The sequence below is a fragment of the Haplochromis burtoni genome, unplaced genomic scaffold, assembly GCF_018398535.1.
Source record: "Haplochromis burtoni strain Fernald_Lab_line unplaced genomic scaffold, NCSU_Asbu1 Contig_258, whole genome shotgun sequence".
Lineage (NCBI taxonomy): Eukaryota > Metazoa > Chordata > Actinopteri > Cichliformes > Cichlidae > Haplochromis > Haplochromis burtoni.
Window position 1 is genome coordinate 532,935 of NW_024582619.1, and position 20,997 is coordinate 553,931.

The window sequence follows — 20,997 nt, forward strand, 5'->3', positions numbered from 1 at the left end:
TAAATTCCGTTTTCATGGATGCCTGGATGTTAAACTCAATTGTTACACCTGGTAGAGCAGAACGCTGATCATTTTATTAAAGATGAAAGACTTTAGACAGTTTTTCAACTCTCAGTAATGCCATAGTGATCGTTTGATATATGGACCTGCAGCGGAGTTTAGGCCCAGACACGGCTTGTGACATCAGACTTAACGACCGGATAAGTTCTCAGGAAAATGTAACATCACATAAAACTATATACACTTCACGTTGTTCAGCAGCGCTGGTGGTGATATTTATAAATGTATTTTCCTTTATCTTTAATATTTAAACAAAATAATTTTTCATATATCTGAACTTTGCACTTAAACTGTTACTGTTAAAAACCAAATGTATTATCTAATGAGAAACTAAACTCAAATTAATAATAATGTGGTTGTAATAATAAAAGTGTTTGCGTTTATATTGTGGTTTTAGTGAGATCATCTAAATGGCATGTAGCTTATTGTACTGAAACAAATGTTGGTAAAGGAATGTAAGTTCCAGATAGGTGAGTTTGTGAACTAATGTTGTTATCATGATAATCACATATTAACCATAACCAGGATATTTGAAGATGAAATGTCTAGATGTAACAGATCATTAATAGCATAAATGACTTATATAAGAACTTGTATTTGTTTTATAAAAATAATTTTACCTTTTAATAAAATAAATATATGTATACGTCTGTAATGGAATGGAAGTATGTCAATGACAAATAGTCTAATAGTTCACATTATTGTTTTGATCTTGGTTTCCCTGTATGTTGTAGACCATCAAGTCAGTCGTAAAACATGTTGTTTACTGTGATGAACTTCACAATAAAATAAATGGCAAGTGTAAATAGCTTGTGGGCCTTTTATTTTTAAAGTTTAATGTAAACCGAAGAAAAGATTTTACATGAACATTTTCAAAAAAATGTGCTCCTGATAATGAATTGATTTGCAGAGGCAAAATTTAAATCAGTGAGAAACTCTTTAGTCCCTGAGATAAAGACACTCATATCTCTGTGTGTAGTAGACTCTTGTTTGCAGGGAAAACTAACTCTGGAGAATAGAGACTGTAAATAACTTATTATTCCCTGCAGTCCTACCTGTGCAGGCAGTTGCCTGGGTGCACTGCTGTTGCTTGGTGATGATTTGTGATATCAGGTTGTGTACCTGACTCACTTTTACTCCTCCCAGTTATATCGAACCATCAGTTCTTGCTTTGCTGATGCATAGAGGTAAGTCAGCTAACTCTGAGTGACATGCTTAAGCCAAATGAGGTTTGGGAAATATTGACTGTCTTTTTTTTAACCTTTGGACTTACAAACAGAAATTGGACTGCTCTTTGTCTGTCAGAGCAACATGTGCAGCTTTGTGATTACCAAAGATGGCTGGTAAAAGACTTTTGGTTGGAAATTCAGAACTCAGCGACCCCTCATGGATGTCAAGATGATTTCTCAAGGACTAAGAAATGTGGTGTGATGCAATGGCACTTGGCCACGGGTCAAAGAAATCCGTATCCTGTGACCAGGGGATCACACATGCTTCTCTAAGCAATGGGGTCAGTAATACTGAAACATTAAAACTGCAGCAATGCACTCTGATCTATGTCCTTTGTAGGGATTTTTGCATATCTAACATTTTTTAGAGTAAATGCATGTTTTAGAGAATGCACAAGACCTTTCAAAATGGAGGCTCCTTCTGTGCTTTTAATGCCATGACTGATGCAGGTTCAGGCACTTCTACATACATGTTTCCATAAACTGTGTCAGTATGCTTTGTAACAATCAGTTGTGTTTGATTGGGATTTGCAGATATCTAATAAATACAATAAATAAATATAATAACATTTTAAACAAATCGATACCTACTTCCCAAACATAACTTACTCAAAAACCAGGTTAGATGTTAACTAAATGATTCACTACATTTTCATTTTTCTCTAAAACAAAGGATGCCACAGCGTTGGGTCTGTCTCTGTCAGATTTTTTGTAGATCATGTTAAGCTTTTGTTTTCAGGTGGGAGCTGCTACACAAGCTGTGGCTCCGCCCACTAGGAAGTCTTGGTCCTGCAAGTGTGTCCTTGCCTTCCTCATCATCCTCATTGTCATCATTATAGTTGCAGCAGCAATTTTGGCTTGGTATTTCCTGGGTGAGCAAAACATTTTCTCTCATTTTGTTAATATTTTAATCTCAAGTTGTGCTCCTGACAATGACAATGCTGTGTGAGTGGCCACATGTATACAGCATCTACAAAATGTGGTTTGCATGTTTACCTATGATCTTTTGCAACATGCTCAGTTTCAAATAATTGTCAAGTCATGAGGATTATTTGAGGATAGTAGTCATCATGTGCATGAGAAGCTGGCTCCGTAATTGTACTGCTTATCGGGATATAATTTAAAGACCCAAACCAGAACACCATATGTTTGGATCCCTGTAGAATTGCTGTTTTGGCAAAGGATTTGTACTTCAGGATATGATGGAACTGGAGAAACATTTAAATGCTTTGCAGCCAGATCAAATTTGCAACACGCCAACAGGATTCACATCCTGAACCAAGGCCAACTCTTCCAATTGCCGAACATTAAATACCAAATAATATTTTACTGACATACGCTATTGACAATGCAGCCGTTATGGAGTACTATCTAAATGTAATATTTTAGTTCTCTCTCGGCTGACTAAAACATGTTGGTCCTACAATGACTACAGAAGCCAGGGTCATGCATTTTTATCGGGAGGAGTAGGGAAACAGAATTCAGTTGACCACAAGCTGTAATTCAGTGACATCTAGTCATGAAATTTTACAAACTAACTTAGAGTTAGGCGGCACAGTGCTTAGCACGGTTGCCACACAGCAAGAAGGTCCTGAGTTTAATTCCACCATCAGGCCTGTGTTGAGTTTGCATGTTCTCCCCATGTTTGTGTGGGTTCCCTCTGGGTTAATAGACTGATCTAAATTGCCCATAGGTGTGAATGTGGGTGCGGATGGCTGTCTGTCTCTGTGTGTTAGCCCTGCAACAAAGGGGGACCTGTCCAGGGTGTACCCCACCTCTCGCCCAATGAGAGCTGGGATATGATAGCCCCGTGACCCTGAAAAGGATAAGCAGAAGCGAATGAATGGATGGATGGAACTTAGAGTTAGTGTGTAAAATAATAAGAGTTGATATTGTCCTCTGTGTTGTAGTTTAGTGGTCAAGCAGGTACCAGCTGTGATTCTAAAATGTAAATGTAAGGCTTGAATTAGGTTGACAAGGATGTGGTAAAGAAGCAGAAACTCACAGACAGCTAGGGAAAGCAAATCAGAGTCAGTCTGAGATGCTATATTTATAATGGTACCGCACACGTATACTGAAACAGAGTGAGCAAATATTTTCCAGTTTCCTTTTTTCTTGCCTTTCATGCCTATTCTTAGCACAGATGGGCTGTCCCATGGATCATTATCATACGACAGATGAAGAACATTGGATCACTGTTATGATACTATTATTATGTAGCATCACAGTTACTCTTTGATGTCTTTAATTTCTGTGTTGGTCCACATTTCTGTAACAGAATACAAGGTTTGGGTGTTAGAGGCTCGTGTCCAGCAGCAGTACACTGCCTACTTATCCATCCTCAACAGGAACTTCTCTACTGATCTGTCCTCTCACAACAGTCCTGTTTTCAAGAAGGAAGCCAAGGGCGTTGAGAGTATGGTGAGCAGGGACCACGAATTCCTCTGATGCAGATGTCCTAAAAATTTAGGTCACTTAGGTGATCCTGTCAGTTTCAAAGGCTTTCTGTTTTTCCACTAATTTTCACAATGTAATCTTAACAAGTAAACAATAACAAAAAAGGGGGCTGAAACAAATAATGCTTAGCAAGTTTGTTTAGGTACTGTAGATTATAATAATTCTGAGATATTACCACAAACAGTTGTTATCATTAACGTACATTACACTAGTAAGTCATAGACCAGAACAGAAGTCCAGAAGTTTTGTTTTTTTTCATGTGCTCTTATGTGCAGAGGTGTTTTTTTTTCTGTTCTCAAACTGATCTCCCTGTTGGAGCTCAGTCTGAGGGGAGTTATTTTTTTCTCCTTATCTTTCCTCATGTGGTGCATTTTCCATTGTTATACCTCTCTGACCTGTTTTCCCCATGTGATGTTTTGTGTCGTGTATGTATGGTCGGAGGGTAAGATGGCGCCGGCATTACGTGCAATAGGTCGGCAGCCTTATGAAATTTCCCCTTGTGGGACTAATAAAGGTATATCAAATCAAAAGAAGAGCAGACTGTAGTCAGATTGACTACGCTATAAAGAACCACATAGCACAGCAAAAATAATACATTAAATTAGCATTCAGGAGGCTATGTTTGGCAGTATAAAGTACATATAGTGCATGTGTACTGACAGGAACACTACCATCCTGCACCTGAATGATTTCATGTGAACAGCTGATAGTGTTTTGCTTTCTTTCAGGTAGAGAATATTATGAAAGGTTCGATTCTTTCTCGATACTTCAACTGCACCACTGTGTTTGCCTTTGGGTATGTACATTACATTTTTTCTTCACATAGTCATAAGTCAGAGTCATAACAACAGGAATGGGGCAGTACTGTAGTTTAGTGGTAGACTAAGTGCCAGCAGTGATTCTAAAATACAAATTGATCCTTGAACTAGGTTGATAAGTAGTGAATATTGTGCCATCATGACTCCAAGTTCAGTTCAAGTTTTTGTCAACAGGAGGATATTTTCTACTGATAAGCTTTGAGTAAAATTTAAAATCTACACTGTTCTGCACATTTTTTTCTTAAAACTAACCTCTGAAAAATATCTTTGTGGCTTTAACATACGGTAAGCTTTTACTCTGTTTTCAATAAGGGAGCAGCCACCAGTTGTTTCTTTATAGTGGTTGGTGTTTTATGCTAACTGCTACAATACTGATGTGTTTCAACAAGTTCAGAATCTACCGCTTTCTGAACTGACAAAAACTGAAGATGATCAACTTTATCCTACCAACAGGTATAGGTTTAGGTATATTATGGTAAATGGTCTGTATATGTATAGCGCTTTTACTAGTCCTAGGGACCCCAAAGCGCTTTACACACCCAGTCATCCACCCATCCACACACTGGTGGAGGCAAGCCACAGCTGCCCTGGGGCAGACTGAGAGAAGCAAGGCTGCCATATCGCGCCATCGGCCCTTCTGGCCAACACCAGTAGGCGGTAGGTGAAGTGTCTTGCCCAAGGACACAACGACCGAGACTGTCCGAGCTGGGGCTCGAACCAGCAACCTTCTGGTTACAAGGCGAACTCCCAACTCTTGAGCCACGATCGATTATAATCAACCCAAGATCATGAGGTAAAAGTACCAACTGTATTGCAGGTCATGCGTGTTTCTATAGACTGTATACAAAAAGCTCGACATGGCAACCTTAAAATGATAAACCACAGACTATAGACTGATTGTAGAGTTCAAAATTCACCTTGTTCAGATGTTGCTGTTTTATTTTTCATTTCTTTTTTCTTTTTATTTATACTGTAAATTTGCGGATTTTAGCTGGGAAGTTGCTTTTGGGCCCAAACAAGTGAAACACTGTGACTATTTAAGAAACTGTCCTTTTTGGTATTTCACCAAATACCTGCAAAAACAAGCATACTTATGACAACATGAAGCCATAGACACCAAATACTTTGAATCAGTAAAGACAGTAAAACACTAGAAGTCAAAAGTTTGGACACACCTTCTCATTTAATGGTTTTTCTTTATTTTTACTACTTTCTACCTTTGTAGATACATGCTGAAGACATCATATATGAAGCAAGATATATGGAATCATGTAGAAAAAAAAGTTGGTAAATATATCTAAATAGGTTTTATATTTTAGATTCCTGAAAGTAGCTACTCTTTGCTTTGTTGACAGCGCTGCAAACCCTTGGCTCTCTCTCAATGCACTTCATGATGTAGTCACCTGCAATCGTTTTCATGTCACAGGTGTGCCTTGTCAGTGTTCAATTGTGGAATTTCTTGCCTTCTTCGTCTGACACTGTTGGGGATTTATTCAAAATTGAAGGCACACTGAGCCAGCATGGCGACCACAGCAGCCTGCAGCGACATTACATCCCATCCAGTTTACCTTTATTTTGACCATAATTTCGTTTTCAACAGGACAGTGACCCCAAACACACCTCCAGGCTGTGTAAGGGCTATTTGACCAAGAAGCAGAGTGATGAAGTGCTGCACCAGATGGCCTGTTCTCCTCAGTCACATAAACTAAACCCAAACGCAATGGTGTGGGGATAAGACTGTATAAGACTATTGGAAAACTATTTCAGGTGACGACCTCATGAAGTTCATCGAGAGAATGCCAAGAGTGTACAAAGCAATCTAAAATATAAAAAGCGGTTTGAGTTATTTCACACGTTTTTGTTTCCTACATAATTTCATATGCTCATTCATAATTTTGATGCTTTCAGTGAGAATGTACAATGTGAATAGACATGAAAATAAAGAAAAACCATGAAATGAGAAGGTGTGTCCAAACTTTTGACTGGTCTTTCATCGAGTCTTGGTTGTCTTTTTGTCTCTGCAGGGAAGGAAGTGTTGTGGCTCACTTCTGGATACTGCTGAATATACCCAGCAGCCATGCTGAGGGAGTCACGCTGGAGAAGGTCAGAAGGAGCCTGGTGGAGGGGCTGAAGGGGTACAGCAGGTCAAAGGTGGAAGAGACAGCCAGCTTTGATGGATACCTTTTCCATCTCCCTACACTATCTGTCAGTGGTGAGAGGAAGAACATGGGCAGAAAAACAGTTAAAGGAAGATTTAAATTTAAATTTTATGTACATTTAATTTAATTTCTGTTTCTTTTTGTTCTGCTCCCTACAGAAACTGACCCCAAAGTTGTAAAACTTTTGAAAGCCTCATTTGGTATCAGATTTTATTTCAGTTTGTTTATAATTTTTTGTTTTGTATTAATTAATTCATGTACCGGAACTTTAATTACAAGTAGCACAGTCCACTGTACATTAGACAAGAAATAAAGTAACTCATGGGAACAAAGGTAAACAGGATTTTATGTTGAGCATGCTTCTCAGTATAATTTAATTTATTATACTGTATACATAATTCACTGAACAAATGTGATTTTGGGGTGAAAGGCAAAAATTTTAAAGCCTTATTTTGACATTTGAACTCCACCTCTATTAGGTCGCATCATTATTTAATTGGCAACATTTAATACCCATTTTTTGACTTGCTTAGATGGGCACTCATTGGTCATGGTTAGAGTTTAACTACATCATAGTACAGGTAGTTTATATGTTTAGTTTTGAAATGACTTTAAAATGTTTTGAAAGGGGCATAATAATAACACGATAAAAACAATGGAACTTGGATACTAACTAACAACTGAATTATTTAAATTTGCTAACAACATATTTGACCTACAGCTTTATTAGCACAGACGCCAAAAACTCTATAAACTGATTTTCTCTTGTGTTATACTTTTACATGGCACATTGTTTTAGTTTAGTCTGATCTTTTAATTGTTTCTTTTTAGACAATTCCTTTTAACGTAATAGCTCCATATCTAAAGTCAAAGTAAAACTTTATATTTAGTGTAATGTCATCAATCCCTATCAGCTTAAGTTAAACCATAGAAGCAAAAGCCATTGAAGTTTAACATTTACAAATCCCATCATCTGTGCACAAAAGTACAGACTCAGTTCTGACTTTAATTCTTGCCTTTTTTGCCCCAAGACTGCTACCGCTATCAGAAGGTGGTGTCCAGTTGCCCCGTTCTGCTCCGTGGCCCTAACACGCAGCGTTCCTCCTGTCTGTGGCACCTCCAGACCACCCCAGGCTCCCAGCTTGAGCTCCATATGGAGTGGCTGCTTCCAGAGTGCAGTGACAGACTGCTGGTGTACAACTCGCTCACCCCTGCTGATAATCATCTCATCACATCGTGAGTCTCTCCTAACAATATAAGTATATTTAGACTGATACACAGCACTGTGAGGCATTAATGTAAAGTGACAGGAATATTTAAAAACCACAAAAATGAAATCAATATTTGGCCTGACCTTTAAAATAGGATGATCTACACATATCTAGGCCTCTATAGTTCCTGTTATAGATGTCCAAAATAGAAACTCATACTAACACGTTATTATCACTATTATTTATGGGCTCTGTGCAACTTTCCTTCCTTCCTACCAGTGTGTATGGCTGCAGCAGACATGAGCGCGTGGTCCGTGTCCTGTCATCAGGAGAGTGGATGACAGTGGTTTGGAAACAGGGTCTATACAATTACAAGGAATCCTTTTCTTTGTCTGTGGGGGCTTGGGAACACCAGGGTAAGCCTACCTGAATGTTTTGCACTTCTCTCTGGTAAAAAATGTATCATACAATAATTTGACTAAAAGTCAGCATCCTAACATGCAATGTCAACTTTTTGGTGGCACTAGAAAATTTCAGGTCATTGCCCAAGTGATTATGTTACATCATCTGGAAAACGTTTTGGTATTCTGTCCAGTAGATATTTAGATATGTCACACTGTAAATGAAATTATTGACCGGTTAGTTGTGCAAGAGCTACAGGAATGACCAGAGTGAGTGGGATTTAGTCTCTGGGCAGCAGATATCAATATCCTCATGTATTTTTATGGCAATCTATCTTGGTCTCACAAAACCAAGAATCAATCAAGTTGTGTTCTGAAAGACATGGTAGAAATCAATCTTGTGTGGATCCTGCTATATTCATGAGTCCCCCTCTTCTTTTCTGTATATATTCACATTAAATGATTATATTGTGGACTGAACAATCTTTCTTGCTTTGTGTCTTCATCATTCTTAGACTGTAATTCCACTATACAGTTGGAGGCAGTATCAGGGGTCCAAGGGACGCTAAAGACACCCTTCTTTCCCAGCTACTACCCTCCTGACACCAACTGTACCTGGAGCTTTACTGTAAGCCTCTCCTTCAGCTGTGCATCTTTTATTGATCCACACATTGATTGATTATTTTATTTATCATCAAATGATCCACGTCAAACTTTGAATCACTAAAGGTAACTCGTATTATAATAAAGAACCTGTCAAGTAAATGACTTGATTGATACATTTACTGTCCTGTGTGTGATTTCAGATGCCCAGTGCAGGGATGGGCTTGTGTTTGACATTTGAGGGCTATGAGCTAAGCAGAGCCAGCTACAACCAGGCCTGTACCCAGGGACAGTGGGTCATCCAGAATCGCAGGTAAGCTGTGCCACAAAGACCTTTTTCAGCCCAGTAAAGCAACGTTAGTGCCTATTCTGGAACTTATTAGACATGTTTACACACACAAAAAGAACATTTGAGATAGCCCAACACAACACAAATCCTCATCATAACTGATATAACGGGTCGTGCTTTCAAATAGTTCCCTTTTTAGCAAATAGTCATGTGTAAAGGATTTTGTCTTTCTGTGTAATGCACGGGTGCTGAGTTCTGCTTCTTCTTAGCCTCAGTAAAAAGTATTTAGACCCTGAGAGGATTTTGTTCCCTACTGAACAACAGGGGGCAGTGTTGTACCACACAAGCCAACCAAATCCCCTTATGTTTGAGAGCATTTTAATTCCAGTATAGGCAATTTACATTTTTTTTTAAATGTTTTTTAAACTCACAAATCCCTTACTTTCTTTATTTAATCAGGAAGAAACCGATCAATAGTTTCTTGTACAAGTGGAGAGGTGATGCCTTCAGGGACACGTCCCTTCACTTTCACCCTCCCTCTCCTTTCTCAGACTGTGCGGCACCAGGGCTCTGCAGCCCTACAGCGAACGTCTCTTCCTGCTCTCTACGACAGCCACTATCTTCATGACATCTGAGGTGTCACTCACAGGGCCGGGCCTTCAGCTGCAATACAGCGTCTTCAACCTGTCAGATCGTGAGTTGTGGATGCTGGAACTGACAGCCATGAAATGTTGATGAAAATATTGGGATGTCATTTTGTGACCTTTTCTCAGCATAATTTCGAGCTCTGTGTGTATTTGTGTTTTATAGCTTGCCCAGGACAGTTCCTGTGCACTGTGAATGGTCTCTGCGTGCCCATCTGTGATGGAATCAAGGACTGTCCCAATGGCCTCGATGAGAGAAACTGTGGTATATACAGAACTCCAAACATAAATAACTCTCCCTTCACATTGAGAGGGTAGAGTAAGTGCTCAAATACTGAATGTGACACATAAATGTGCCCATTCTAAGTAAAATAATGTTGAATTTATTGTCTATCAGCCACCACCCTCTTGGTGAGGCCACTTGTGACACTGGAGAGCCAAAACTGCCAGATTTATATGACATGGATGAGAGTAGAACTGTTCCAGAAAAACATCAGATATGTGAGGCTTATCAGAGTGCTGCTAATGAAAGCTGCCTGGCTTTAAATCCAGGGGTGATGTTGATCTGATCTGATGGGCCTACTCTTTAAAAACCCCATGAAAGCACTTGAAAGGCAGAAAGAATCTCTAATTTTAAAACCTGTGAGTGTTGGCAGCCTGTCAAGCTACAATGCTCTCAGTGGTTTGACTAAGGTCAAGTGTTCACTATTGATTCAGTGCTGTGAAAAAATGTTCATCCCCGTCCTGATTTTTTTGTTTTTGCACATTTTTTAAGACCTAAATATTTCAGATAGCATCTTTAGCATAGCATCTTTATTTATAACGCACTTTACATCCAACAATGTTGACCAAAGTGCTACAAATATAAAACAGAGAGGAAAAGGTTTAAATTACATATAAAATATCTTAAAATTAAAAATAATATAATTAATAAGAAAATATATTAAGAGACATCAACAAGTCCTGCTGTTCTAAAAGCCAAGGAAAATAAATATGTTTTAAGACGTGATTTAAAAACAGATAAGGAAGGTGCCTGTCTAACATGTAAAGGCAACTCATTCCACAATTTTGGTGCTGCCACAGCAAACGCCCGATCCCCTCTGAGCTTACGATTAGTCCTGGGCACACTCAGGAGGAGCTGGTCTGCCGACCTGAGAGATGGGGAAGGTATGTATGGATGAAGAAGCTCAGAGAGGTACACAGGGGCAGCATTGGACAAACATTTAAAAACAAATAAAAGCATCTTAAAATGGATCCTAAAATGCACGGGCAGCCAATGAAACTGGGGTGATATGCTCGTATCTACGAGTGCCAGTTTAAAGCCGTGCAGCAGTATTCTGGACTAGCTGCAGTCGAAAAACAGAAGATCGACTCACCCCAAAATAAAGAGAATTACAGTAATCCAGCCGAACGGTTACAAAAGCCTGGATTACTGTTTCAAATTGCTGTCTCGTAAGAAAGTGCTTAATTTTGGCCAGTTGCCGCAGATGAAAGAAACTAGACCTTACAACCAACCCGATGTGGCTTTCAAGCTTAAGCTCAGGATCCATTTTAAAACCCAGATTAACAATGTCTGGTTTACAGAATGATTTCAGGGATTGCAGATCAACACACGGAACAGCAGTGGAAGCAGGTCTAAACACCATTACTTCAGTTTTAGAATCGTTAAAACAAAGAAAGTTTAGCGCCAACCACGACTTGACGTTCTGCAGACATCATCAAGAGAATTTTAATATTAGACAAAGATAACCAGGGATAAGGGAAAAAGCTATCTAAACCTTCCTGGCCCTGTGTGATGAAGTAAGACATCTAAAAAAGGTGAGATAAAAAGTCAGTGACATCTATCTGTCTGGAAAGGGCTAGAACGCCATTTCTAAGGCTTTGGGACTCACAGTAAACTACAGTGAGAGTCATATCCACAAAAGGAGAAACCTTGGAACAGTGAACCTTTCGAGGAGTGGCTGGCCTACCAAATTTACTCCAAAAGTGCATTGAAGACTCATCCAGGAGGCCACAAGAGAACCTAGAACAACATCTAAAGAACTGCAGGACTCATTTGCCTTAGTTAAGGTCAGAGTTCAACAACAATGAGAAAGAAACTGGGCAAAAATGGCCTCCATGGGAGAGATCAAGGAGAAAAAAAGAACACAAAGACTCGTCTGACATTTGCCAAGGTTTACATCTGGTGTAAAACTAGCACTGCATTTCATGAAAACATCATCATACTAACAGTCAAACATGGCGGTTGGTGGTAGAGTGATGGTCTGGGCTGCTTTGCTCGATGACTTGCTGTAACTGAAGGAACCACAGATTCTGCACGAAGACCCTGAAGGTGAACCACTGAACCACTCAGGCTGAACGACCGCTTGGTTTATAGGAACACCAACCCTTTTTCACATAGGGTCAGGTAGGTTTGGATGGCTGTTTTCCATTAATAAATAAAATCATCATCATTTAAAAACTGCATTTTACTCAGGTTATCTAACATTTAACTATGACAAACATGCAAAAACATAATACCAAAAATATGGAAGCGACAAATACTTCTTCATGGCAAAGGCTAATGCTGATACTATACTAATTTACAGAAAGTAAAATATGCTAGCCACAAATTCAGACATATTTACTGTATACTTCTGTTATACCAAAGCATCAAAATCACTTTATTTAATAACTTTTTCAAATGTACTCTCTAATAAAACTCCTCTTTTGCTTTTCTCCTAATAAACATAATCCAGCATGCATTAAATCAAGCTATTAATTATGTACTGCGACACACTCAAAATACATTTAATCTGTAAATAAGAAGCACAGTGGGCTAACTCATGTTACACGGCTGAGTTTTTCTACAATATTTTGTCAGTGAACGGTTCTGAATGTAGTGTTTACATGTGTGTCTCTCAGTATGTGTGGCACAATACAAATGTCCAGAGGACAGTCAGTGTGTGGACTACTACAAAGTGTGTGACCAACACCCAGACTGCCCTGAAGCTACCGATGAGATGAACTGCACTGAAGGTAACAGGCTGCAAGTGTCCTTCTTTTCACACATAAAATACTTCCACAGCCGTCGGCAAAAGGTAGTTGGAAAAATCGCTACGATCCCCCTTTTTGGAATATATGTAGTCAGATGCCTCTAACACTACATTTCCTGTGTGCTGTATAACCAAAGCCTCCATTCACCTTTTAAAATGCTTAGTTTATAAAAAGTGTGCTTTAAGATGTAACCACCCAGACGTCATTTTATATCATTGATTCATTCAGTTGTTCAATTCAGTCTGAGGTGTCTGACTTTTTAATTAGAAGGTGACAGTTAGAAAGATGCATGAAGGTGAGGGATAGGAAGGTGTGGGTTGCATGCAGCAAAGCGCCCACGGCAGAATCAAACCCTGCCTGTCTGCTGCCACAGGGACAGCCAAAAACATATCAGGAATATCTGTTTTCAGTGAGGTAGTGGCCTGTTTTTATCTTGTCCTGCATCCTTTTGGAAGACCCACATGACTTTATCCTGAACATCTCAACAGTAACAGTGCATATTGGTTCCTTTTAGCTTCAAGCTGAACTGATGAGGGAAGCAGACACAGGCCATGATGTAAACTTTATTGTTTAATTGCATTAAATATAAATTTATACTTGTGTCCATGCCCAGGCGTGCAGTGTACAGATATGACCTATGTGTGTGCCGACGGAACGTGTCTGAAGAAACCAAATCCTGAGTGTGACTTTGTCACTGACTGCCCTGACGCCTCCGATGAGAAACATTGTGGTAAGAAGACTCGATCACCTAACACCTTCTAACATTCTAACTTTATTCTCATTATTTTAACTGTATCACATTTAAATTTCGAGACCTCTGTGTGCTTCTATGTCAGAGAATTTGTTTCAATAACTCGCGAGCATTTTATTTGAAAAGTATTAGCTCACACTGCGCACATCAGTGTGTTTAAACATACCTGCGTGTGTGTATCCAGAGTGCGGCCTGAGGCAGTTCTCCAGCCGCATTGTTGGGGGAACGGACGCCTCAGAGGGGGAGTGGCCATGGCAGGCCAGCCTGCAGGTGCGGGGTAACCACATCTGTGGTGGCACTTTAATCGCCAGTCAGTGGGTGGTGTCGGCTGCCCACTGTTTCTATGACGACCGGTAAGGGCAGGAAACAAAAAGGAAGGAAGTGGTGTGATGACTTAAATGTTAGAAAGTGATGTTAATAAGAACACAACCAAAGGCTCTCTGTTGTGTAAAGATTAAAATATTATCATCCTCTGCCGTGACTTTGATGGAGCATTTTAGTCGTGGTTTTATAAATCAAGTTTATTTCTGCTGCTGCTTCCTCCTTCTGTCCTTCGGTTGCATCTTTGCTGACCGGGGTTTAACTGTGACAGCCTGTCTGAGTCAGAGGCAGAGTATTTATGGATTTGTATACACTTGTGTTTTTCAACCCCACAATCTGGACCATCCCCAAAACTATAGCTGCAGCATCCTCTAGAGCATTACCTATTTTTCTCTGCTTAATTTTCTTGCATGGTGATTAAAAGCTTAAGCAGCCTTCAGAGTCTGTGGATGAGGAAGATAAAAAAGCTGAAAAAGTATAAACAGATATTTCTTGGCATGAGTTAATACTGCTAACTGTGTGGGTGTTTTCTTTTTAAATAGCTCAGGGAAAAAACGCTTTCTTATTGGCCCTACAACACATTTGACCTCTTTGTGTTCCTGCTGCAGTCTCTACTCCCCCTCAGTGTGGACAGTCTACCTTGGCAAACTTCTGATCAACCGCAGCAGCCCTACAGAGGAGGTGGCGCGGGTCCAACGCATCCATCTACATCATTACTATGACGATGAGTCCCACGACTACGACCTGGCCCTGCTCAAGCTGGACCGGCCCGCCGCTGCGCTGCTGGCTGGGCATGCTCGACCCACCTGCTTGCCCCCACCAACGCACCAGCTGGAGCCAGGCCTGCTTTGCTGGGTCACTGGCTGGGGGGCACTCCGTGAGGGGGGTGAGCTTTGAAAACAGGGAAGGGGAGGGCTTGAAGGATGTGCAAAGAAGCTAGAATATGGAATAGGAAATTACAGATCTTTTAATAACCAGTAAACCTGCTATGGCTGTGATTTCCAAGTTTTTGGTTTGACCTCTCAAAATTCCTCCATATCTGCTACACTTTTTCACCTCAATTTGCTTTATATTGTAAAGTAAAGACTCTACAATAGTATAGAAAAACCCCAACAATCAGACAAACCTCTATAAGCAAGCACCTCTGACAGGTCTTGGTGAGACTCCCCTGGTGAGCTGGGGCTTTTTATGTTCACTCATTGCCTGCACGGGCTTCTTTCAGAAACTCCAGTTTCCTCCCAAAGTCCAGAAACATGAGTATTAGGTTAACTGGTGATTTTGAATTTGTTGTAGGTTAGATTTTAGAGTGTGTGGTTGTCTCTCTGTTTTGGCGTTATGATGGACTAGAGACCTGTCCTTGTGTACCGTGCCATCTGGACTACTTTTTCTCTGGGAATGACATTAAAATATTGAAATAAAACTGCAAAGACACAGGTCCATTTCAGTAACTTGAATGAGCTGACAGAAGGTTTAACAGTCTGTGACCTAGCCATCTGCTGTTCAGAGCAGCTGTGCCAGTAATAAACCCAAACTTTAAACCTTTAAAAAATGAGTATTAGCCACAGAGACCAGGTTTTTTCCCATGTTTATTTCTGCTCTAAAGTTGGGCAGTTTGATATTTTGATATAGGAGACCGTGGCAACTGACTTGCTTTCAGAGGCAGCCTCAAGTGGCCATCCATATTTATTAGAGCAAAGTTTAATCGGTTTCCTCTATGATCAAACATCTTGGAGGTTTAAAATTCATCTTCTGACATTTTAAATGGATTGCTGTTTTCAGGTTGGGGACCTCTATCCTACCTGCCTCTCCATGATCATAAATCACATTGAGCTACAGGCTGCTTTATGCACAGACACAACAACAGACCTTAAAAGACACTTAAATCCCACTGAGCAGTTTCATAAACACTACTAGTCCTAGAGTGATGTTACATTTACTGCTTTAAAAATGGAAGGTTTACTCTGAAAGAAGAGCACTCACTCACTTTTTAGTTTTTCTTTTAAGCAAGTTTGACTCCTGTTGCAGAATGATTACCGACTTATGTATTATTCAGTGTGATGCATCATTTTCACAACCAAACGACTGTGTGGTTTTTAAAAACATCCTTTTGTCAGTGCGTGCGAGATATGGGGAGTTTTTGTGCAGATGGTGATGTGGAGGCAAGTGGGTGTGCTATTTTGATATCTGAGCAAACACACATGGAAAAAAAAAACCTAATTTAAATCAAAAAGGCAGGAGGAGATGGAGTGGTGTGGGTGGAAGTGGTTTCTGCTATCACGATGAACTTAATAAACTGAAGGCTGAGAGAGAGAAAAGGTGTGGGAGAACATATACTGGCATGCAACGCTTCATAAGAATCAATACAACTTTTGAGAAAAATCGAAGGTAAATTTGAATACATTAAAATGCATTTGCATGATCATAATCGGAATAAAGTGTTTTCTTGTTACCGTAAGGGAAGACCTTTGTTGTTCATTATTAGTAAGTGAAGACACGTCAACCAGGCTTTCCAGCAAACATGGGTGCATCTGGGTTCTACACTATGGGGAACAGCAGCTGCCCACACAAAGCACGCTAAGTGTGGTCTGCCCAGATGTACCCCACATTTCACACCAGTAGCAGGGATCACAGAGGGCTGCCTAACTGTGCCCTGTGGTACATTACAGCCACCAGCTGTATGCAGTGTGGAACAGCGTTTCTGAGGTTCTGCATCAATCACCTTCTCTCAGCTTCTCAGTCTCCTGTTATTTCTTGCAGTGTACTAAAACATGTTCCGTGGTTTCATTACCCTGTATAGTGTTTCATTAATATAAGTAATATGCTGGCAGACATACAGACATGTAGGCCCAAAGTCGGGTGGCTGTGCCTCATTAGATAGCATGGGTAATATAGCAGCTGGAAGGTTGGTGGATCAATTTCTCTGGATACTTCAGTCTACAGTGTGTCGGGGAATGTTAGACAAAGCACTTAGTTCTAGGAAAAAGTGTTTGAATTAAATTGTCTTTTCTTTGAGCCTTCTAGGAAAGTGGTTAAAATGCTCAGAGTAGAAATACCTGTGCACACACAGGATCCACAGCACCTTTGCCCCTTTAGGACCCCTGTATGAGCTTTCTATGGGCAAGCACACAATAGGTTCCCTCATACCAGTCCAGAAAGGGCACATTAGGAATGTTTATTGGACACTGGAGGTTGCAGAGTGTTATTAGTGCTGTTGGGTGATATCTATTGCAAATGGTGCTGCACCAAAATCTTCTCTGTGATTGCTTTGCTCGCTAGCAGATTGCTGCAGTTTGCATGAAAGTATGCTGATTTGTCTGCAGACAAGTCAACAGTGAAAGTTGAAAAGTGCGATGGGAAGTGAAAACGGAGAATGTTTGGCTTCACGGTAAACGTTGTGTCTTACAGTTGAAACCAACATGTTTCAGAAGACACAGATTTGACTCTGAACACTAGTTAGCATTTTCCAGGCGTACTATGAGTGATGACAACCAAAACAATCAAAAGAAGGTTGTCAGTGCAGAAATGTATACCTTTTTGCAACAACCTCCCAAAAGCACTCGCAGTCAGGGAAAACTTGTTTTTCCCTCATCACTGGCCATTTCCAGACAATTGCTAATGGGTCTCTAAGCTAGTGTTACTGGGGCCTTAAGCAGTGCACAAAGACTCAACAGCATTACGACTGAGAGGATATTCTTTTGCCCTCTGTCACTCTGTCCTCTTACTTTTCCCAGGCACAGCCAGTAATGTGCTTCAGAAAGTTGATGTGCGCCTGGTTAGCGAGGAATCCTGCATCCGTTCCTATGGACACCTGGTTACTCCCAGAATGCTTTGTGCCGGTTACCGCAATGGAAGGAAAGATGCCTGTCAGGTACAAAGAAATACAAGCTGCATGTGCTTTGAACTTTGGCAGCAAAAATGGATCAAATGACTAAAAATTAAAAAGCAAGTGAAACTCAGAATGTCCAACACAACACTTAGCACTTCATCCCCTCAGCTCTACACATTGTTTCCTTTACAGCCTGCAGTTTTACTGTTTTGTCAGTCTCACCATTCCCGTCTAAAATATCTTTACCTGCATTTGAAAAAAGAAGAGTGAACAAAACAAGTCAAAAGAGGACCAGGCTTTGGTTTGCTGGGTGGAGATACCGCACAAGTGTGTATGTAGAACTGCCAAGAAACTGTAGGTAAAATCAAAGCAGAGATTTAAATTAAACTGATTTTGTATGGATTCTCTCTTTAATATAACTAATATTACAAAAAATCTAAATTCAATAAGTTCCTGCAGTGTTTTAAAGTTGATATGATGCAATGAAAGTAAAATTCTATGTATCACTTAGAATCGTGTAGTCTTGCTCTCTGTCAAGATGTCCTCAAAGCCACAAAAAAGGAGAAACCGATTAAAATTTTAAATATTAAAAAAATCTATAACGTTATTTCCTCTTTTTAGCCCAGTTTTTTTTAAAACACATCGATGTTATAAAATGAGTTTTAAAAGCCACATATCTAAGAACCCCTGATGATGATGATATAGTGAGTCACTGTAGTAATTATAAGTACTGTCAATTATTATGGTGCCTCTGTGCTGTGAAGACCCAGTCTTATTTGTGCCTCGTTAACGTTACCTTTGTCTGTTAGGGAGACTCGGGCGGTCCCTTGGTGTGTCAGGAGCCTTCAGGTCGCTGGTTCCTGGCCGGGGTGGTGAGCTGGGGTAGAGGCTGTGGGCGTCCAGACTACTATGGTGTCTACACTCGCATCACCAGGCTCACCAACTGGATAAAGCAGGTCATCAGCAGCTCCTGAGTTACTGATGTCATACTTGCACCAGAACACCAAACTGGAAGAGAGAGAAAAAATGCCTTAATGTGTTCACAGATGACCTGAGACTGGTTTTTATCCAAACAATGCAACTGTGAAATGTTAAAGGCTTTTTTCCAAAGTAACAAAAGTAGTGAAATACTGAAATGATACGCCTCTAATAACTGATAGTAAAAAACGCTTTGAAATTGTACCCAGCGAAAAATCATTTACAAGCTGAATCTTCCTCATTTGAAAGATAATAAACTTCCCATATAGCCTCACATATTCTGTGTTTGCATCTTTGATTTAAAATGAATGTGAAATATGTGTAACAAGACAAGTCCACAGTCATGATACTCGCTGCGTGAGTCTATTTATACCTTTAGTACTTTTAGCCTCGAAATGGGTACTTTGGAGGAGACTGAGACTCCTATACTTCTGCAGACGCCAATTTGTTTTGGCAGCGGAGGAGGCGCCCCCTGCTGGTTATTAGAAAGAATGTTGTTTTAAGGCTGCACCTTTTGGACCTGGAAGTTTTGGCTTTTGTTCATATATGGTCTTTGCATATCTAATAGCAACATAGTAAAACGTAAACCAAAGAAAGAAAAGATCATCTAATTAAGGGATGTTAAGCTGGTTTCAGTGCCCTACAGTTTGCCATTATTCTACACTACAGAAAAATCTGTCAGCACAACTCTTTCAGCTTAAACTGTGAGAGATAAATGTTTAAAATTACAGAAATGTTTTGGTAGATCATCATTGCAAAGACCCCTCTGTAAGTATAAAACTGAAAGCTTTTTTGGTTAATTAACAGAAGTCCAGTGTTTTTGCTATTTTTGGGAGGACATAGGAGTGTTTTTACTGTGGATCCACTGGTAAGAAACAGAAATTTCTATAGTAGATAGATTACTTTGGTGTGACCTTGGGAGCATAACAGTCAGGAAAAAAATTAAAACTTGTGACAATACAGTTAAAATCTATGACTTCTTTCAGATTTTCTAAAGCTGTCCTCCACGCCTTATGTGTGACACCCCTGATCTAAACTTCATAGTGTCTAAAGTATCTTAAGAGACACAATTACAATAACAAGCAGGTGGGTTACGGTTGCCTTCTTAATTAGGACACAGAAAAGGGAGTTTTTGGTTAAACGATATAGGATCATTCTGGAGAAAAAGTGGGGGGAAGCCATAGCAATCATGTAGGAGTTGCATATACAAAAAATGTTAATATTTTTTTTCAAGCCATTTGTGACAAATACATAATGCACACTTCACACAGTGCACATGTCTGTGAGCAACATTTACCTCCATGCAGCTCCTGCTGAGGTAAAACTTCATGCTTTGGAGGTACAAGATACAATATCATACGTTACACTTTGGATGTTGGTTTACACCAGGACTATTTTATGAGCTGCCATAAGCAACATTCGTAAGTGTTAAAAATATGACTTTATCAGAAAGTTATTTTGACAGAGATGGCATAGTTACGTATTTTAACATGGTATTAAAATGAGGTACAAAGAGATATTTGTGTTGGGGTGGCTGTAGCTCGGTGGTAGAGCAGGTCAGTCACTAATCAGAAGGTTGGTGGTTTGATCCCAGTCTGCTCCAGTCTGCATGCCAAATATCCTTGGGCAAGATGCTAACCCCATGTTGCTCTCCGATGCATGCATCGTAGTGTCAATGTGTGAACTCCTCAGCTTAAGACAAGATGAGGGCTCAAAAATATTCAAAAAACAAAGTAAATTAAAATGCACCAAATTTCAAACCACCCCTAATTGTGTGGCATCATTAAATGTACTGAAACTACTCCATGCAAAAAAGGAAAATTCTGCTGATTAGAGGAGCTCAGGTGGCAACTTGTTTCAGATTGGGTTGATTTTATTTGGAGTGACCCAGGTGCAAGGTTTAATGGGCTCTCACATGACAGACGGTTTTTCTTTTCAATTGATTTTATCATGTATAACAACAACATTCTCAAAGGGACTGGGAGCAGGTGTTTGGCATAACTCCCTGTTCTTGGATTCTCATGAGTCACTGTGATTTTTTCTTTTTAAACGGATGAAGGGCGATGTTCTCAACAGGTAGATTTGATTACAGATATTAACATCTATCTGTCTATTGGTAATTGTGCTCACTCCAAACCATCTCTCCTAAAACACACATTACATAAATGTTATAAATTGATTTTCAAATAAGTATTTTGACTCCATAGCAAAACA

General features: G+C 39.8%; 1 protein-coding gene and 1 long non-coding RNA gene across 3 annotated transcripts in view; one reads left to right on the forward strand and one right to left on the reverse strand.

Annotated features, from left to right (window-relative positions):
• Window positions 1–101: 101 nt before the first annotated feature.
• On the forward strand, window positions 102–19,057 carry LOC102305121 (transmembrane serine protease 6). The gene is made up of 18 exons (XM_042227400.1): window positions 102–1,570; window positions 2,029–2,161; window positions 3,568–3,710; window positions 4,475–4,542; window positions 6,589–6,776; window positions 6,882–6,923; window positions 7,755–7,959; window positions 8,214–8,350; window positions 8,851–8,963; window positions 9,142–9,251; window positions 9,779–9,921; window positions 10,038–10,136; window positions 12,776–12,889; window positions 13,521–13,637; window positions 13,843–14,011; window positions 14,588–14,865; window positions 17,711–17,847; window positions 18,615–19,057. The coding sequence occupies exons 1-18, from the start codon at window positions 1,481–1,483 to the stop codon at window positions 18,777–18,779; spliced, it is 2,451 nt and encodes an 816-aa protein (XP_042083334.1). The 5' UTR covers window positions 102–1,480; the 3' UTR covers window positions 18,780–19,057.
• The window catches only part of LOC121815643, a 28,876-nt gene continuing 19,325 nt past the window's right edge, over window positions 11,447–20,997 (reverse strand). The window contains exons 3-4 of one of the 2 annotated variants that reach the window (XR_006055227.1): window positions 13,825–18,794; window positions 11,447–12,292 (exon numbers count right to left, since the gene is read on the reverse strand). This is a non-coding gene — a long non-coding RNA (uncharacterized LOC121815643). Of the gene's footprint in view, window positions 12,293–13,824; window positions 18,795–20,997 lie in introns of those variants that run through there. The other variant, XR_006055228.1, reaches the window with a different exon arrangement.